General features: G+C 44.1%; 2 protein-coding genes across 7 annotated transcripts in view; one reads left to right on the plus strand and one right to left on the minus strand.

Annotated features, from left to right (window-relative positions):
• LOC144792096 (uncharacterized) overlaps positions 1-19,884 on the plus strand; it is a 710,230-nt gene that overhangs the window by 682,376 nt on the left and 7,970 nt on the right. The window lies entirely within an intron of this gene.
• CNNM3 (cyclin and CBS domain divalent metal cation transport mediator 3) overlaps positions 1-19,884 on the minus strand; it is a 289,936-nt gene that overhangs the window by 200,020 nt on the left and 70,032 nt on the right. For both annotated transcript variants that reach the window (XM_078666961.1, XM_078666962.1), the window contains exons 2-3: positions 2,813-2,956; positions 1,624-1,779 (exon numbers count right to left, since the gene is read on the minus strand). In XM_078666961.1, the coding sequence (XP_078523087.1) occupies positions 1,624-1,779; positions 2,813-2,956 (300 nt within the window). The remainder of the gene's footprint in view (positions 1-1,623; positions 1,780-2,812; positions 2,957-19,884) is intronic.

The raw sequence follows: 19,884 nt of genomic DNA on the forward strand, positions 1-19,884 counted from the left end.
ACAAATGACACAACAGAAAAGGAGTACCACTCAATGCCCAGCCATATCTCTGCAAGATTACGAATTTCTGGAGAAATTAAGTTTCTAAGACCCTTGCGTGCCCATATATTGGCCGTTTGCTGACAGTAGTTCCAAAGAGATGAGGGCATTATACACTAATTCACTATAAATGCCAAATAGCACTGACATGTCTTATTTAAAAAATGCCTGGATGTGAAAATGGAACCAGGAGGGATAACCTAAAACAATTTCAATTCAGCCAAAACTGGCACAAGTGCGCATGATGGTTAAGTTAGAAAACTTTCCGTAAAATTCAGGAAACAAGAAAGAAAAAAACCAGCTATGGCTTGTACATCATACAAATGGGTTTGCAACCCAAGGCAAACTTTTGCAAAGTTTGCATGCAAGCCACCTACCAAGCAGAGTTACTTCAATTACAACTGAAAAACACAATTGCCACCATCGTCCGACAACACAGCCTCATATTGTATCCACGCCAAAGACACCCAGCTCATCCTCTCCCTCACCAAAAACCCCACCACCGCCAAACTCAACTTCTAGAAAGGAATGCAGGACGTTGCAGCCACGATGACCAACAGCTGCCTAAAGCTCAACTCCAAGAAGACCGAAGACCTCGGAACCACCCCCTCAACATGAGACAGCACCTGGTGGCCCACCGCCCCCAGCAGCCCACCAACCCCCATGGACCATGCCAGAAACCTCGGCATTGTACTCGACTCGTCCCTCTCCATGAGCAGACAGGTCAACGCCGTCACCTCCAGCTGCTTCAACACCCTCCGCATCCTCTGTAAGACATTCAAATGGAACCCCCGAGTCAAGGAAGATAGTCCCCCACGCACTCATCACCAGAAGGCTGGACTATGGAAACGCACTCTACGCCGGCATAAACAAGTCCCTACTCCGCAAACTCCAGACAAAACAGAACAACACCGCCAGAATCGTCCTCGGCATACCTCGACAGGAGCACATCAGCCAACACCTACGGAAGCTCCACTTGCTCCCCGTTGAGAAGAAATTCACCTTCAAAATCCTCACCCATGCCTACAAAACACCAGACCCAAATACTTCAACGACAGAGTCACCCTCCACGTACCCAAAAGAAACCTCCCATCAGCCAACCTAGTCCTCGCAGAAACCCCCTGCATCCACAGAGCCAAAGCAGGAGAAAGATCCTTCTCCTACATCACGGCCGAGACCTGGAGCGAGCTCCCGATAGACATCAGACACGCCCCCTCCCTAAACACCTTCAGGAAGACTCCCCAAGACCAGTAGCGCACTCAAAATTCCCTGATTGATTGATCTTGTACAAGATCATTCACTACCCCATTAAATCCACTGGGGGGGCCAGTTGCAGTTAATTGTGTAATTATCGTTCCTGGATTCATTTTCAGATCATGCACATCATCATATTCCACAGAGTAACGCTGAAACATATAGCCCATGCAGTGCACGCAACAAGCATACAAGTTGGGGGGGGGGAGTGAGAGGGAGTGAGTGTGTGTGTGTGTGTGTCCCCTTACATCGCAGGGGGAGGACACTCCGCTGTACCACACTTGAAAAACCGGTCACTGCTCTCTTGCTTCAATTCCTATAGACACTGACCTCGCGAGAGAAAACGCTGTGTGGCCAAAAGCAGCTGAGGGGAGATCTTCGCTTTATGTTCTATTTCTGGGACTTTAAAGAGTGAGAAATCCTCCTTCCGTCTCTCCAGCACTGTGTTCAAGGGGGCAGGCTGTTTCTTCTTCACCTTGTGCTCCTCTGTGAAAGATGTAAAGGAAAGTTAGAAGCGAGTATAAAAGAAAGGGTAAAGAAACAGAAGGAAGGAATAGGTTCATCACACTCCTTGATGAGCAAGGGAAATACAGTGAACTAAAGATGGGCGAGCCACTGAAAGCTCGAGCCAGATGCCTGGCAATGGCTCAATTTGAGGTCCTCTTGACCCATGGAGTTCAAAACGACCCGAGCTTTCCTGTGGCTGCTGCCTGCCACTAATGCGTCACCTTATGTGCCAATAAGGACAAAGCTTTCATGACAAACTTTTAATGTAAAACCAACAAGAAAAAAACCATATACCCATCTAGTAACAAATCAGTGTAAAACAAGAAATCACAGCTTCCTCGCTTGAAGAAGTGGTGTGATTTTAGGTATTATATTTAAAGCTTCCAGTATTCCGTTTTTACTGATTTTTTCATGTAAATACAGACAGAGAGCAGTCAATTTCCTGACTATTTTTAAAAATGGAAAAGTATACAAAATTGTGCTTCTTGTGAGTGGCTCTCCTTGTTGACCTTCATGAATTCCATACCAACTGCTAAGCAGATAGATGTCATTAGGATTTAAAAACAGGTTGAGAATCCCTAAAATACAGCCATATATTTACATACATTTGTATTAATGCCAATTTTTACCTGTCAGCGTAGCGTTTTGTTATATTTGTCAACAGCAAAAATATTACAAAGGGAGAGGAACAATTAAAATAGAAACAAGGAAAGGTATGGTGTACCAAGGTGACTAGGACGGGTTAACACCTAACCATTACAAAGGGAAGGAGACATGGGAAGATAAGCAAGAGAAAATAGAATAAAACGGGAGGGTAAAAGACAGGGACACAAAGTTTAGGAAGAAGTCCACTGAACTGATCGAAAGCAGGTACAGGTGATCAGAATAATGTAAGATAGCAAGGACTTGAAGGAAAGGTAGAAACTGGAGGGGGCAGGGGGGGGGGGGTACTTCACAACAGGAAATGCATAAGGGGCAGACGGAGAAGGGGTTTAGATAACAAATGTCTCACTGTAATCGTCAGACTCGTCCATGATCTCAGACTTGATGATGATCTCAATGACATCTTCCAGCGTCACCAACCCCATGACTTCGTAGAAGGGATCACCCTCACCCTCGTTGTTCACCTTCTGAACAATGGCCATATGGGATTTACCTGCAATAGAGACATGATGCACAAGGAAGGTTATGGTTCACATCTAGAGGTCTACAAGCTAACATCACCGTCTTCAGCATGAACAGCAGCGTATGGAGCTGATTCAATATGCACCATGGTAGCATAATTGGAACAAGAGTACACTTCCTGCAAGCAGGCTTTACTTAGAGAACACTGTACACAGACTGACTGCACACTCATAGAAAAAGAGCCATGATAGTGAATACTATACACACAGAGCATATGATTGCGACAGTGGAGGTTTACGTAGGAAGCTCTATACTCACAACTTCCATGTTTACAGCTAGAGTTGTATCCAAAGGGATTGACTGAACATTACTAATAATCTTTTTGAAAATAATGACGAGCATGCTGTGTCTTGGAAAGTACATAGCGTGACAAATATTCACAAGATGCTAACTGGTGTTGTATGAAACACCCAAATAAACAAAATACACTACATGATTTACAGTAACTGAGGCGTAGTGAGCCTCATAAGAAAATTGATTACACACTTACAGCATAAAGTTTGTTCGCAGAGTAACTCAATACACACAACAATAAAGTATCTCATGAGCTTGTGAGTATTTCTCTAAACAAGCACTGGCAAGGCCTATGAGTCTGACTTATAAGTGAAAGTGTCTCTTCAGTTACTGATAAGTCAAGGCACTCGATCTCTCATCTTTGCACTAATAAATCCATTCATCCATCCAAAGACTCATTCTTGCATTCGCCCAATTTCCCATCTGTAATAAAACAGACAAACAAACTGAACAGGCATATAGAAGGCAAATGAAAAGAAGCACAGTACAGTAAAGACAATATGCCACCTCCTAAACTTGATGGGTATATGCTTCCAATACAAAAATAAACAGCAGCGGTGGAAGTTTTGCTATAGGATTGTACATACTGTATAGCAACTTACATTTCCAACATAACTGCCACATTGTAAAGCAATGTGTTGGGAATATGGAGCAGTAAAAACAGTGATACACATTGTGCAATATCATTCTATGATGGCCACTCAGTAAACATCATATTGGGCGGTCATCTTTGAATGCTAAAATAGACAATGCATCACACTGTGTACTGCACCAAGGTGGCCAACATGATGCTTACAAACATGGTGGCAATCTTGGAATGGCATACCAATAATATATTTTTCACAATACCATTCCAAGATGACTACCAAGTTTAGAAATAGTGGCCACATAGGATGCACTAGACTGCAGATGAAATGAGCAGTAAGAGAGCAGACCATTACAAATGGCTGGTGAGCAGCAGGGTGCTCTTAAAAAACATAAATCAAGAAAAAAAGAAGACAATTAATGAACAGGGGTCTATAAAAGGAATACAAGGTAAGTTAAGCTTTAATGAGATTTAAAACCATTCAATATACATCCTTATAGGGAAGGAAAAGGAAAGATAATAAAATCAAAAGGAATAGATGGAAAACGAAAGGACTGGCTATCAGTCCAAACTGAAATCATACTAATTTTTTGGTGGATGCACACTTCAGGCAAAAATGCCATTAATAACAGCACAAATGCAGAAATGGGCTAACCCATTGCTCCCGCCGTGTACTATCATGAAGAAAAGCTGAATGTGAATGACACTCAAACTTACCTGTGAGGCCTGGCCCAAAGGCCTTCTACACCTGTATATGCATGTAGAGTACTTTTAAATGTGTGTATTTTTTATATATAAGTGCCTAGCACACAATCTACACCTGCCAGGCTCTTCTAAGAGGGTGTAGCAAGTAGTATCACAGTGCAAGTCTTCTACCTGCAGGGTATGTCAAAGGAAGTAACTAGCACCAAAATCAGTGCTTGCTACAGTAATGCAAGAGTGTCCATGTAACAAAATGCCATTCTACAGGCATTAAGATATTGTAATATCAACCACTTCCAAAGCCCTATTGATGGTTGTGAGAAAGTGGCTCTACATATACTGGACCAAAGTAAGGTACAGTGTGTATAGAGACCACAGCCCCCAGAGGTATAACAGAGGTTAAAGTCAGGGCTGACCCTACTCTCAAAAGTGGTAGCTTGGTCGAGCAGTAAGGCAGTACTAGAGGGCAGTGTAAAGCATTTGTTGTGCACACTCAGTAAGCAAACGGTTCCACACACTCAAGGACTGAACTCCAGGCCAATTGTTTTTATATCAAAAGATATAGTTGGTTTTTTTTTTTTTTACAACCAACAGGTATTCTCGGATAAATACTTTGCCGAAAGGTAACACATTTTGTAGACACAATAGGTACAGGGGTTGCAGTAGACAACACAATTCTAAACACAATTCAACATTGAGCTCAATGGGTTTTTCTACATACTTGATTACTTTATAGATTACTTTTGTAACTCCAGGACTGGATCCTAGTTTCACTCCTGGGGTCTAAGCTGAAAACAGTTTAGTAAAAACGTTTTGGTTATTGCAATGATTTTTAAAGAATATAAAGGATTTTTTTTAAGTTGAAAAACTAGCAATGTTATCCTATGGAAGGAAATTCAAGTCACAGGTAAAGTAGGTTCTCATTACTTTTGTAATCCAGGACTGGACTCCTGGATTCAGTACTGGGGTCTCTACCTAAGACAAGTAAGTATTTACGTTTTAGTAGTTGGTACGATTTTTAAGGAATATTTGTAATTTTCCAAAGTAGACAGAAGAAATTTCAGAGAAAAACAGTCAATGGTTTCCTATGGGAGAAAATTCAGGTTATGGTTAAGTAAAGTTCTAATTACTTTTGCGGTTCAGTACTGGGCGAGAGGTACAGTACTGGCTCCTCTCCAGACTCCAGGTGAGTAATTCGAAATTTGTTACTCAGCTGATTTTATAGGAATATTTTAGAGTTTCAAAACTTCACACTTAGAAGATTTTTCAAGTCAAACCAGTCAATGGTATCCAATGACAGGAAAGTGAGTTATCGGTTTCCAGGTGAGTACTCAACTGGTGAAGTTAAGGTTCTGGGCATAGACTCAGGGTCGGGAAGGTACAGTAGTTCCACCCTCAGGGGCACAGAGGCAGCCAGGTGCAGAAGAGTAGGCCCAATACAATCCAATGGAGGGTAGGGGGCCTTCGGTTGGTGGCTGCAAGCAAGCAGGCCACGCTGCTGTGGGAGCAGAGCTCCTGGTCACTTACTCAGGGCAAGTGGGGAAGTAGAGTAGGGTAGTAGTTGCACTTTCAGCGGCACTCGGGCGGCTGGGTGCAGGGTGCTTTTGAGCCATCGGGCGCTCAATGTTAGTCAATGGGAAAGTTAAAAAGTAAACAAAGGCTGCAGGCTCGGGGATGGTGATTCTTCAGGTGCGACCACCACTTCAAGAGGTAAGTTGGGATCTTGGAGAAGAGGTTGGTATACCCCAAACAGAGCTCGACAAATCCGAAAAATGGTACTAGTCCTGCAGGTCTAGTACCATGGAAAATCCCCTCGACCTGACTGCGACCCACTTGACCTCTGTCTCTGAAAACAGAGCAAAAGTGACAAGATAATAAGATTTAAAGGCATCTTTATTGCTCATTCCGTTTGTGAGCAATAAAAATGCCTTTAAATCGTGTTATCTTGTCACTTTTGCTCTGTTTTCAGAGACAGAGGACAAAAGTTAGTTTGACTTCCTACTCGCCAGAAAGGGCGAGTAGGACCTAAAAATAGCTCGTCCTCATCCATTCTCCCTCGCAAATGCGAGCGGGCGAGTGGATTTGTCGAGCCCTGCCCAAAGGAAGGCACAAGGGACCGTGGGGCGCCGGTTGCAGGGGTGTCTTTTGGCGTCGGGAAAGCTTACCCTCAGCTGGTCGCGGTTGGGGGGGGGCCTGGTCCTGAGGCTGCAGGAGTCGTCTGGGTCATCGAGGAGGGTCTTTGGGCACTGGACATCGGGTCCCAGTCGCTGGGGGTACGTCCTCGTGGTCTTGGATCACTCTGGCACGGGCCGGGCTTGGCGGGTACAGAGTGGGCTGGGTTTGCGGTTCCTGGCTGGCACCAGGGGTATTGCTGTTGGAGCAGAGCCTCTGCTCAGGGGAGTCCCAGTCTGTTAGAGGGTCAGGCCAGGCAGGTCCTCCCGGTTGTCCAAAGTTACGGTTCGCAGGAGTCGCCGGGATTAAGCAGGAGCAGGTTCCAGGATCCTGTTAGCAGCAGCATGGCGGGTTTTCTTCTTCTTGATCTTCATTCTTCTTTTCTTATCGGGATCTGAGGAAGGAAGGTTCAGGGTGCCCCTAAATACTGAATTTAGGGGCGTTACAGGTAGGGTAAGGGCAGGGACCAATAGGTCCCTGTTCTGGGGTGGGTACACCCCCTAGCCTGCTCCTCTCCTATGGGAGGGGGCAGGAGCCTAGCTGTGATTGGGCAGGGCTCCCCATCTTCAAGATGGCCAGAGCCCGGGGTCGTGCTTCACCTCACCTCTTCCATCTGAGGGGTGGTGTTGGCACAGGCTGGCACACCCCCCCTTCCTGACGTAGGGTTTCCCACCAGTCTTCCCGCCAGAGTGGGGGTCAGAACTGGTGGGGGCCAGTTGCCGAGTACAGCAAGTGGCCTGGGGAAGCTCACAAGGGTGACAAGGCCTTTGAAGCTTCCCCCTGCCCATCCTGGGGGAGGAGACCTAGCACCTCGCCCAGGATGTGCATTGTTGCAGGCCCAGGAGAGCAGGGGGCTCCTCACCCGGGGTCCAGCAACATGTCGGCTGGGTGGCAGCCTAGGCAGCCTCTCAGTCCAGACGTGGGTTGTAGGTTAGGTTTTCAGGGGGCATCTCTAAGATGCCCTCTGGTGCATTTTACATGAAATCCCACACTGGCCTCAGTGCGGGTTTAATGTGCTGAGAAGTTTGATACCAAACTGGTCAGTCTTCAGTGTAGCCATTATGGTGCTATGAGTTCGAAAGGATGACCTCCCAGTACCATATACTCTTGATGGCATCACTGGGATGTGTGCCATGTCGACTCTCTGTTTAGTTCTGCACTTAGACACTCAGCCTGCAGAGGCAGTGTGTGGGTATCAGGGTACAAGGCCCCTAAGGGTGGCACAATATGTGCTGCAGCCCTTAGGGGTCTTCTCTGGTCACCATGCCCTGGGTACCATTTACTAGGGACTGACAGGTGGCCAGAGATGCCAATTTGGTTTTGGTTTCGACACAGTTTTAGGGAAGGAACACAGGCCCTGTGCACCTGGTTGGCAGGAGCCCAGGGAACACTCAGTCAAAGCACATCAGCAGTTCAGCAAAAAGTGGGGGCATACCAATGCAAGAAAGATGGCACTTTCTCACAATGTTAACATTTAATTTTCATAATAAATAGGTGAGGTCTACTTCCTTTTTTGTAATCTCTCATAATAAATAGATCTGACCTATGGCATATGACATAACATTTGCATAATGAACCATTCTGGCCTAACACCATTTATCGTTGGATCATCACCATAATCAACTCAGGCTTACTATTTTAAGATTATAATTTCCTGGAGTATAGCCATCGAGTAAACAGGCATAAAATGTGCAATATAGACAAATAGAGCCAAATAAGATTACTCAAAATGCAAATCTACCTGAAGGATTTGTCAAGTGGAGGTGCCAATCCCAACGCTTTTACCTACCACAGTAATTTTCAAGAATAGGAGTAAAGAAATGCAGGTCTACAGGCATTAACACAGTTTGATAATAATCCACCCATAACAGCTATTGGCTTTAACATATAACTTTCAAAATAAATAATTCAGGCATAGTGCTGTCGTTATTCCCCTTATCGGCCCACTGTGGTTCTCCCTTAGTTTTGCGTATTAGATATTTAGTTGCCTCTGTTTGCACAGACGCACACAATACATTGGGCTTTGAGACACAATTTAAAAAATATGCTGTACATGTTTTGTTATTTAGTGACTCTTCTTGGGATTCAGTCTGTACATTTCATACAAGGTCGTCTACAATACATAACACCATGTTGTGCTGTTTTCTGCTTGTTCAACAACAGCTCCCAACGTTTAAGACATAACACTTTAGCACTGCTTTAGCTTTCAAACACAGTAGTTCTTACCATATTAACTGTGTCTTGGCCCCTTGGGAGCAGAAAGGAGAATTTCGGCAGCGAGACCGGTCCTCGAATGAACAGCCGCACAGCCTGTCTAGCAACTTTGCGTAAACCGAGTTTACACCTATAATGCGGACCACCTAACCACATACACCAGGTATAGGGCCTGTTGCTAATCCCAGAGTTTACAGATATACCCCTGTGCTCTCATAGTTGAGGGTAGGCTTAGACAGATATTACTTGCATGGTTGGGTTGTTTATTGTATACAGCCTGCTAGTAATGCTGATTATGTTGCTTAGTTTTATTTGTCTACTAATTGCAGCACATCTGATTCATAATAGACTGAGATAGTTTCAATAAATATATTGTAAACTTTACTCGTGTCTTTCTTTTGTTTACCATGGACATGCAAGTGTGAGAGATGAAAGGTGATGATCTGTTTCCACGGTTCCCTTGGGGGCAAGGAGAAAATGTTTTAGGTTGCCAAAATCACCTGTTACTCTCTGAAGATTAGGAGTACAGGTGAAGCACAGTGAGCTAGCCAGAATTTTGGCGGAAAAGTACAGACGTGGTAGAAAGACTCCGTTCCTGCATTCTGACGTCTTGTCATCCCAAGGTACAGTTCTGCTTTACCAGCAGAATCTCTGCGAAACTGCATAGGCCATAAATTGTCATAATATAAATATTAGCCCTATGACATAACTTTTCCCTATGAAACAATCAAGCTTTATATACAGCCTTATTCTGTAGCTTGTCACCATATCGATCTCAGGCCTGCTGTATTCGACATACGCTTTACTACAAGGCAGCTATTTGTATACTGTCAATAAGTACAAAATCACAGCTGACAAAATATACAACCCATCCTAAAACTGTATCACAAGAATTTTCAAAGTACAGATCTAGCATCCTGAGGGTTTCTCACAAGAGGTAACCATCGCAAACATTTGCCTACTATTGTAATCTGCAATATTCCCTGTAACAAAATATCTGTCTAGAACAGTGGTTCCCAAACTTTGCAGACCCACAGCACACTTTTTAGAAAAGCAAACTTTTGCGACTCACCCATCTTGAAAGGACAGGAGGAGCGACAATTTTTTAATGTCACTAAACCATTGTCATTTACAGGCAGCGCATTTTCCATTGCAATAGCACTAAAATTGCATAGACATAGTTTAACTAATACATTAATATAGCATAAAAATGATGTGTGGAAATCTGGTTTCTCTGAATTTTTATTATTATTTGTGCATCACCAAGTAAAGTGTGTCGATTGTTTTGATCCTATTGAAATTTGTTTCCGGCACATTTCTTAGTTACAAACAATGTGCTTAAGTTTTGCTTTCCGAACTGCTGAATGCACGCAGTTAATTTACAAGTTTTCACATGTTGTTGTGTGTTGCAAAAATGACCTTTTTCAAATAGCCTTTCCTTTCACACTTACTGATGTCCAGCATGATTGTAACATAATTAACTTTAAAACCTCCTCTCACTTAGCAGTCAGAGAAAGAAAAATAAAGACCAATCGCCATGTTAAAACTACAAGCAACAATAATTCAGAAGACTTAGACTGACATTTAACGAAGGTCTTTGAAGCACCAACAAATGTCACAATATAAACGTGTAATTTAAAGGCATCGTGATTTATTACACTGACTTTCTGACCCACCAAAATCGGCTCACAACTCACCAGTGGGTCCGAACCCATAGTTTGAGAACGCTGGCCTAGAAGCTTTACGACAGTGTAATGACAATCCATCTCTAAAGGCCAATTGGCTTTAAAATATGCTTTTCACAAAAATTATGTTCGGCATACTGCCTCTAACATAACTTTTCATACTAAATATATCAGGCCTATAGCCAGGGCTTTAAGTAGGATGAAAAAACTGGGGGGGGTCTCTCAAAGGGGCATGACCAATGTAATATCAGGTTCTCTCCCACCGGTTATTTGGAAAGTGAGACGCCAGCGACATAGCTTCAGAACGCAGAGCGCTACCCCTGCAGACTAAAGGAAATCTTTTGCTCCTCATTAAGTGGCTGCATTTCCATAACCATCGTTTAGACAGCTGTTGCTGCAAGTCACAATTTTTAACCACCAAGTACATCATTCAGAGAGCATCCTACTCACATCAGAGTGGTTCATCAGACAGCACCAAATTTACTGTCCTGAAGATGGTCTGAAAGACGGAAGCAGAACAGACCGAAACGTCGACCACTATATCTATTTCCAAGTGGAAAATATTTCCTTTGAAAGTTACACATTTTTTTGTTTAAATTGTGACTCTCATTCTTACATTTGGAATAGTTATTTTTATGTATTGTTAGCACAATGTTTATTTGGCTTCTTTGCATAATTTTGTTGCTGTAAATATTTTACCCCACTCAAATTCTTTTTGTCTAAATAAGATTGACATTTTCAAAATATCCAAGGTTCCCCGTGTTTTCTTTCTTCTAATTTTTTCTTTGTTGTCCATTGACACTTTAAAGCCATCTCCTGCTGGAGTGTAACTTTCAGATTTAATCATATAATTGATCAGAAGTCATCATTGTAATAAAATCCCTTGCAGGTCCTCTTTACTGAATCATTGTATTGCCCAAACCTACAAGGGTATATTGGGTTCCCCCTTTTACTATCCCAATGTAATAAAGGGCATGGCTTAAAACACGTAAGCTAAAAATCTGTGGCTAGCATAGTGTGCCACACCGACTAATATTTTTCTGTTTCGGTCATTGCATCCAGAAATATGATACAACAAGTAATATCATACCGACAAGAAGTCAGGACTATTGGCTATGTCAATGGTTCTTAGTTGCATAAGATAAATAAGCAGCAACTATGGCTTGTATATAATATTGAAAAAGCTTCCACTTAAACCACTAGTGGCACCATGACAATGTTGCTGCTCCTGAGTTTCAAAAAGAGAAGGGAAATCCAGAGAGAAAATGAGTCCCTCTAAAGGATTTCCCTTCACCTACAACGCTCACCTGGCATGACTTCATGCCGTAACTTCTCCACTAGTTAAAAGTGAGCAGTGTGAGCAGTAGCACATGATGTGCCTGCGGTCTCGAAACTGGTCTCGATCGGGCTCTGTTTTGTGTCCTGGCACAGGCGGTCCGTTTTTTTCCCCGACTGCAGTGACAAGAGTCTGCTGTCACTGCAGTCCGGAAAAAAGTGCCAGGGCACAAAACAGAACCCGATAGAGACCCGTCTCTAGGCCCCCTTTAAAAAACTGCCAGTGCTCAGCACCGGTGAGACCGGGCCCACTTAAAGCCTTGCCTATAGCGTCGATGATGGGCTTGGCACCATAATCAACTCAATCCTGTTGTGTTGAGTATAAGGTTTCCCACAGAGAAAGAAGTGCAAACAAACCATTTCGGCAGAGGCACACAAATTCAGTACTATCAAAATCTGTACTCAAGAATATCGATATTTTGATGGGGGCAAAGGCACTCTTCCCAGTATTGCCTCTTACAGCTATTTTTCTGCCGATCCCATAATGTAAAGCAACAGCTGCACTATCAAGCCACACCTAAAAAAGGCATGCATGTTTACAACAGAGCTTTACACAGAAAGTAATGTACACACTGTCTCTTCTGCACACGAACAGCAACATACCTTAACACAGGAGGCACACCATATCATTTAAACAATGGGGAGAAACGTACTTTTAGTGAGTCTTGTGCAGCTCTATCTGGTCTAAAATATTCCCTCCCCGGTACAATCACTTTTCACATTTACCACAACCAACAGAATCATTAGTGAACTATGAACACTGTAATTACTTTTGTATAGTGCTTCTTACCCCTGGCTATGTGCCGGTGCACATTGTGGATGGGTAGCGCATTACTCAATAGGAGTGCTGCGGAAGGAAGATTATGCGTCTATACCAGCAGTGCTTCAGTGTCAAGCATAAGAAGAGAGAGAGACAGACAGAGAGACAGAGACAGAGACAGAGAGAGAGACAGAGACAGAGACAGAGAGAGACAGAGACAGAGAGAGAGACAGAGACAGAGAGAGAGACAGAGAGAGAGACAGAGAGAGAGACAGAGAGAGAGACAGAGAGAGAGACAGAGAGAGAGACAGAGAGAGAGACAGAGAGAGAGACAGAGAGAGAGACAGAGAGAGAGACAGAGAGAGAGACAGAGAGAGAGACAGAGAGAGGCCAGCAACTAAGTAGTTGTACTTATGCATGGAAAGATTGTAAAAGTTTTAAAATAGATGCATATGCACTTGTGGCTATATATGCTATCTACTAACTTCGGAGCAGCCTGCATTGTGCAGTTTAAAGCAGACTAAATATGGAGTATACAACAGTGTCCGGGGTAAAGGGCGTTTACCTAGAATGATGCAATTGTCCATCAACTACAGGATAGACTCTAGTCGATACACAAGTGGCAAACGAACAACCTATGGTAACGGGCAATATACAACTAGTCTTGCCACATTGTCTTGATGAGTCCCCTCCAAACAGCTGGGAGCCACCAATAGGAAGTGGATTTATGCAACATGAGGAACAGGGTCAAGACAGATTTGCATATGGCTGGGTCTGAACTGTGGTGGCAAAGTGAGCAAAAGAACGAGGATGGATTCAACCCAGCTCTAACAGTGACTGGGGGAGGGTCTGAAAAGTTTCAGTGCTCTGTCCATCCTCTTATTGTGTTTGCTTTGTTTGCCCCAAGTTGGCAGGGTATGCCTAGATGTGTGTCCCTTGCTCACTTTGCCACTGGATTCAAGCTAGCCTGGCTGATGAGGGGTGTTACCCCAAAACCAGTATCAGGATGATTGTGTTCCGGTCCAGGGATGATCTGGCTTGGCAGTTCATGCTGGACTGTTCCCATGAGGAACAGGGTCAAGACTGATTTGCATATGGGTGGGTCTGAACTGGGGTGGCCAAGTGAACTAAATAACAATGATGGATGTAACCCATATCTAATAGTGACGGGGTGAGTGTAAGAAAAGTTTCAGCGCTCCGTCCATCTTATTGTGTTTGCAACAAAAGCCTTTGTCTTCGGAGCTCGCTGTGAGGATATTTTTAACACAGCGGACTGCTCTTCAGATTCAACCTTTAGGGTGTTCTAATTAAAACCAGTCTTCTCCATTGAGACTCTGGTGGTGGATAAGCTTTAACCTAGCATAATCCTCACCTACGGGTACTGCCATAGAATGAAAAATATCCTAGCTAACGTAACGGAAATTGCAATTATATTAAGGAGATGGAGGCAAGGATTAGCCGACCAAATGTGTGCCCGCCTAATTCCAATGGGTCCTATTATGGGTGTCGTTAAACCTGGCATCTTTTGGTGTGGTGTTCCCTGCCTTTTTGCTTCTGGCCTCCTGTTTTTTACTCTCTGCTGCATTTAGTTTTTGCTGGCGTTAGGACTCTGGGGACTTTAACGCTGCTGACCAGTGCTAAACTGTGAGTGCTCCATGTCTAAAATGTAATGGTATTTGGTTTCTCCATGATTGGCCTATTTGATTTACTAGTAAGTCCCTAGTACAGTGCAGCAGGTATGCCCAGGGCCTGTAAGTCAAATACTACTAGTGGGCCTGCAGCACTGATTGTGTCACTCACACGAGTAGCCCTGCAAACCTGTCTCAGACCCACTTGCCAGGTTCAAACCTTCCCTTTTATCACATGAAAGGCACCTCTAAGGTAGGCCTTAGGTAGCCGCATGGGCAGGGTGCAGTGTAATTAAAAGGGTAAGACATGTACAGTTGGGGTTTACATGTCCTGGTAGTGAACAACAGCTAAATTTGTTTTTCACTACAGTAAGGCTTATTTCTCTCATAGGTTAGCACTGGAGCTGCCTTGTAACAATTTACAAGTGTATCTTTCAATTGAGAGCAGATAGAAAAATTGGAGTTTGGGGTCTCTGGACTCGCAATTAAAAACCACATGTTCTGGAGAAACCAGTTTCAGGAAAATATAATAAACTGTTCTGCAGTGCACAGATTTTCTCTTGCAGTTCACTCAACCAATGTTATGGTCAGCAAGAAAGAAGTCTCTATGGAGATAAGCGTGGGAAAACATGAGGTCTATGTTTGAAAGAGTTTATGCATTGGCATGCCCAGGACTGGTGGTGGAGGACTTCCCGGAGGCAAGCGATGTATCAGAGCCAGCAGCTATCTTTTGACTACTTCTTTACAGCTTCTGAAGTTATCACCAGGCCTATTGTGCTACATCCCAGAGATCGCAAGGTAAGTTTTGAAGGCGCCCATCTGTACATCTAGTACAACCAGAACCAATGCCGATGAGAGCGACTCGAGCACCGCATCACTGACGTCCATAACGCACTGCTCACACTCTGAAGCAGCACATGTGGTTTGGCATAGACGCTGCATAATCTACGCATCGCACTGCGACATGGCTGCATCATCGACACTGCGTGGCCTTCAGAAACAGAGTTATCAAACTGCAACAGACGCATCACCTCCCCTGCTCCCCACATCATCACCAAACTTTAATTGCTCAACGACCCTGCACCGCCTCCAGGAACCAATGCATCACTTTCTGCAAGCGACGCATCACATCCGTTGTGCAATGCACGGTAACCGAATGCCAGCGACCTGCATAGCAGTAAGAAACAGAGGCAACCCCTGCTTTAAAGGGGCTTCACCTCCTCTGCTCCACACATAATCTTTGATTTTTGACGCATCCAAGGTACTTTTTCAAGGTCAAAAGCAACCATTGATTTCTAAGAGCTATAACTATTTAACCTTAAAAAATCATATCTTGACTTGTGTGTGTTGGATTTTTGTGGTTTTGGTCTTGTTTAAATCAGATAAATATTGGCTATTTTTCTAAACTGGTGTGGAGTACTTTTGTGGTGTTTCCACTGTTAGTGTAAAAATACTTTACACATTTCCTCTGGGGATATGCCGGACTACTCTTGCCAAGCTACTGAAAGGATGAGCACAGGTTAATCTGAGGGTGCAAGTTACTTAGCCTGACTAGAGTGAGGGTCCCTACCTAGACAGGGTGAAAAACACTGCCAACAACAGACCCCATTTCGAACAGGTGCAAGTACATTATTTTAAGGTTGACTGTGGTTAGATTGTTTTTGAATGTGATTATGCTCGTCAGTTAAGGGTCAGTAGTCCATTTGTTGGGGTCTGGTCCATTAATATGGATTTTACCTCAAGAGGTCCTCATAGATTAAAATTGATTACTGCAGGAGCGGAGTCTTCCAAACAGGAATTGGATCTTCCACGATCAGAATCTGTCACAGGAAGAAAGAGGAACAGGGAAAAAAGACAAGAATGGATGATGACACTCCCTGGTGTTTTATTGGATGTTAGACTTTACCTTCTTTTATCTTCATTTTCGCTGGGTTTATGGAAAATGAAGTTTGTTATAATGTTCTAACCTGGCTGCTATGCTAATGAATGAAGAAAGAAGAGCATAATCCTCGCCTCAGTGTTCTTAATAGAATTGAAACTTTCCGTTACAATAGCTAGGAAATTTTTCATTCTGTTGTAAACCGATTGCGACAGGACAAACGATTTTATTTAGTAGCAAGATTGACCCTCCTGTCTGGGGGCTTGTCATTTCTTTCATTTGAAAATGCATCACAAAAGAGTAATTTAGCTTTGGTGATGGCAAACAAATAGGCAGAGCTTGATAAAAATAACTATGTAGCGCATCATACCATATTTATGCAATTTCGAAGCTCTGTAAATAAATAACAAGAGTTGCTAAAAGCCAGCTTAATGGCACTCAGTTTACTGATCCAACAATGGTGGTGTGACATACAGGCACACATTATTTCAAAAGGGGACACGTTATCCTCTTCAGGCAACCTCAGGTAGGAAGGAAGAAAGATGGTGGCTCCTCGAAGTTCTGCAATGGAAGGCTTTAAGCTACTGTGTGGTAGGATCTTGGTGAGCGTGCAAAGGAAACGGCATCCTAACACAATGAAAAGCAAACCTAATATCATGAGCACCGTACTATCGCCTGTGGCACAAGGAGTACCACGAGATAGGATGGGCTGGGATTCAGTCAAGGCATCTCTTCCCTTGTAGCAGGTCTTCCCACGTGTTCAAGATGGACAGTTATAGCCCTATCAACCAAAAGGGGCCCCAGCTCTTTTGAGGGGGGGGGGGGATAGGGGCTTTGGCACGATGGAAATAATTTGTAGCATGCAGCTTTAGCCAAAAGGCAGGCTGTGAGCATTAATATTATGCTATGTTCCCCACTTTCAGATGATCTCACTTTTCCTGCAATTAATGATTTTGCAATATTTATATGATTGATATTATATTATGTCATTGGTGTATGCATAGTGCACAACTATCACTGGAACGAGGCCCAGTAATATTGAGGGGGTACACAGCTTTGACCTGAAATAAGCGCGTTTATCTTCTGCACTATAACCGGCAGCGCTTTAAGTGGGATGAAAAAAAGAGGGGGGGGCTCTCAAAGAGGCGAGGTCAATATCATTAAGGGCGTGGCTTAAAACACTTATGCTAAAAATTTGTGCTCAGCATAATGTGCCCCCTCACTGGCATTTTGCTGCTTCTGTTATTGCCTCCACATACATAAATACAACATGAACATTACACCTACAACAAGCCAGGACTATTGACTTTGTCAAAAGTTGTTAGCTGCATAAGATAAATATACTACATGCATACATACAACTATGGTTTTGTTGTTTATAGCATCGAAGAGGTTGTGGCGTAATGGCTAGAGCTGCCAACATTGGAGCTGAGGAAGCAGTTTCGAGTCTCCGCATCGACTCAACATACTGTGTTTTTTGGGCAAATCACCTAATCGCCCATGCCTACCAAAAAATAAATATGTCCTTGTCGGTGCTCTTGTAAAAACACTTCGTGTTTTGCAATATAGAACTGCACAAAAATAAAAGTTACAGCAAAAACAATGAACTCCTGCAGAGTTTAGATTTTTTTTCCCCATTCTGAGAGTGAGGGCGAAGATTGAGAGCCCGATAGGGACCCGTCTTGCCACCTGCTTTTAAGAACTGCCGGTGCTCAGGCACCGGCAGGACCCGGCCCACTTAAAGCCCTGATAACAGGCAATGCTGTAGTAAGTGAATAGACATAAAAACCCAGGCAACTTGACAACCAGAGTCTCGCAAGACGGCAAAAGACCACATCGAACTAAAAACAGGTTATCTATGGACATGAGGAGACTAGGTGAGCACTCGAGGTGATTGAAAGGCTAGGCACGCGACTGACATGTTAAACAGGCATGCTGGTGCTTGCCGTCGACAGCATGAAGGCTCGGAGGCACGAGCGAGGAAGAGGTTAGAAAGCAAGGCTTTCACAGAGTGACGCACTGTACCGGAACGGGAAACATCATTTACCACGAAGGCATTACCACTACTAACATTTACCACGTGACACTTACCACGCAGGGTGCCTTCCACGCAGGGTGCCTTCCACGACGTCTTTACCACGGGCTGGGGGGGAGATGTGGTATTCCTTCGAGTCGTTCTGCGTGGGCTTGGGGGGCAGAGGGGGGCTGGGGGGGGTCTCCCCCCCCAAAAATAACAAGCGGTGGGCAGAGGGGGGCTGGGGGGGGGTCTCCCCCCCAAAAAATAACAAGCAGTTTACTTTAAAAAAAAAAACGAACATAATTTTAAAAGAAAAAGGAAAGAGCCTCCCCCAAAGACGTGCCGTGTACGTCAAAAAAACAGTCCTTTTTTTATTTTGGTATACGTGTTTTGACGCTTGTTTCAATGGAGGATGGAAGTAAGGGCTCGTAGAGAAAGACGTGCAGGTAAGACGTTTCTAGGCGTAGTAAAATCCTACGTTGTAAATACCAGCGTGGTAAAGCCACTTGCGATGTAAAATTCGCGTGGTAAAGCCATGCGTGGTAATTGAAATCGTGGTATAATCATATATTCTACGGGAACACCGCAGCCCGCGCACGTTAGACTGGAGTCCGCCACAGGTGGTCGCGGTCCATCTCCGAGTGACAGGGCATTGGCTCTGCTCGTTATTTGGCCTCTCTTCCGAGGTTTCATACTGTACTGTGCCCAAGGTCTGGTACAGAATTCTCACAGACACAGAAAGCCAGCGTAGAGAATAGAGATTGCTATCTGTGGTCGACTCTTCTCACATTAACTGCCAGAACCTGACCAACGAGTTTTACTGTGGCTAGGTGACCCGCTGTTTTGAAGAGTGATTATTGCTGTATGAGAGACCTGATGCAGCCGGACTGAAGATGCCTACACCGGTGTCAGCAGGTCTCAGAAGCAGGATGAAGAGACATGAAAACACTCGGCTGGAAAAAGTACTCTATGGCAGACATAAGCCTGCCTTAAGCGACAAGAGGCAAGAATGGATTACAGCGATGCTTTATAAAAGAATGTAACCTCACATAAGGGCAGCAGAACTGGAAGGCAACATCTGAGTCTCAGGGCCGCTGCCTGTAGCCTCTGCAGCTGAATGATAATAGGTGAATGAAACACCATGTCATGGTGTGTGCTGAATTCAGGAGTGGGACATTAGACATTCCACGAGACAGGGTTTTGCTGATCTTGTGACAGGTTTTGAGTTTCATGGGTGTAGTGGAATGGCATAGGTGGGCAGAAGTATATGCTTAAGCACCCGAGACGCTTGAATAAAGATGCTTCAGTGGTCTTGGCGTTTACAACCGATTTCTTATCCATGCCCGAGTAAGATTATTATGACCTGGCCCTTGCATCTATCTACAAGAGGAGTACAACAACAGGAATCTTCAAGAGATCCTCCTATACTACCGCAGCAGTTCTTATAATTCAATACCAGAGTCAGCGGGTGCAACCCGGGTCACAACGATCTCAGAAAAATGTACATATAAAGAATTACAACACTTTTTAGCAGCACCGCAGGTTGAGGCTGCGTGGGTAATTCCGATGTCAAATGTAGCGTTCTTCTGGTAAGAAATCAACGTGCAAAGCAGCACCGCCGGCCAGT

This window comes from Lissotriton helveticus, chromosome 11, assembly GCF_964261635.1.
Source record: "Lissotriton helveticus chromosome 11, aLisHel1.1, whole genome shotgun sequence".
Classification (NCBI taxonomy): Eukaryota; Metazoa; Chordata; class Amphibia; order Caudata; family Salamandridae; genus Lissotriton; species Lissotriton helveticus.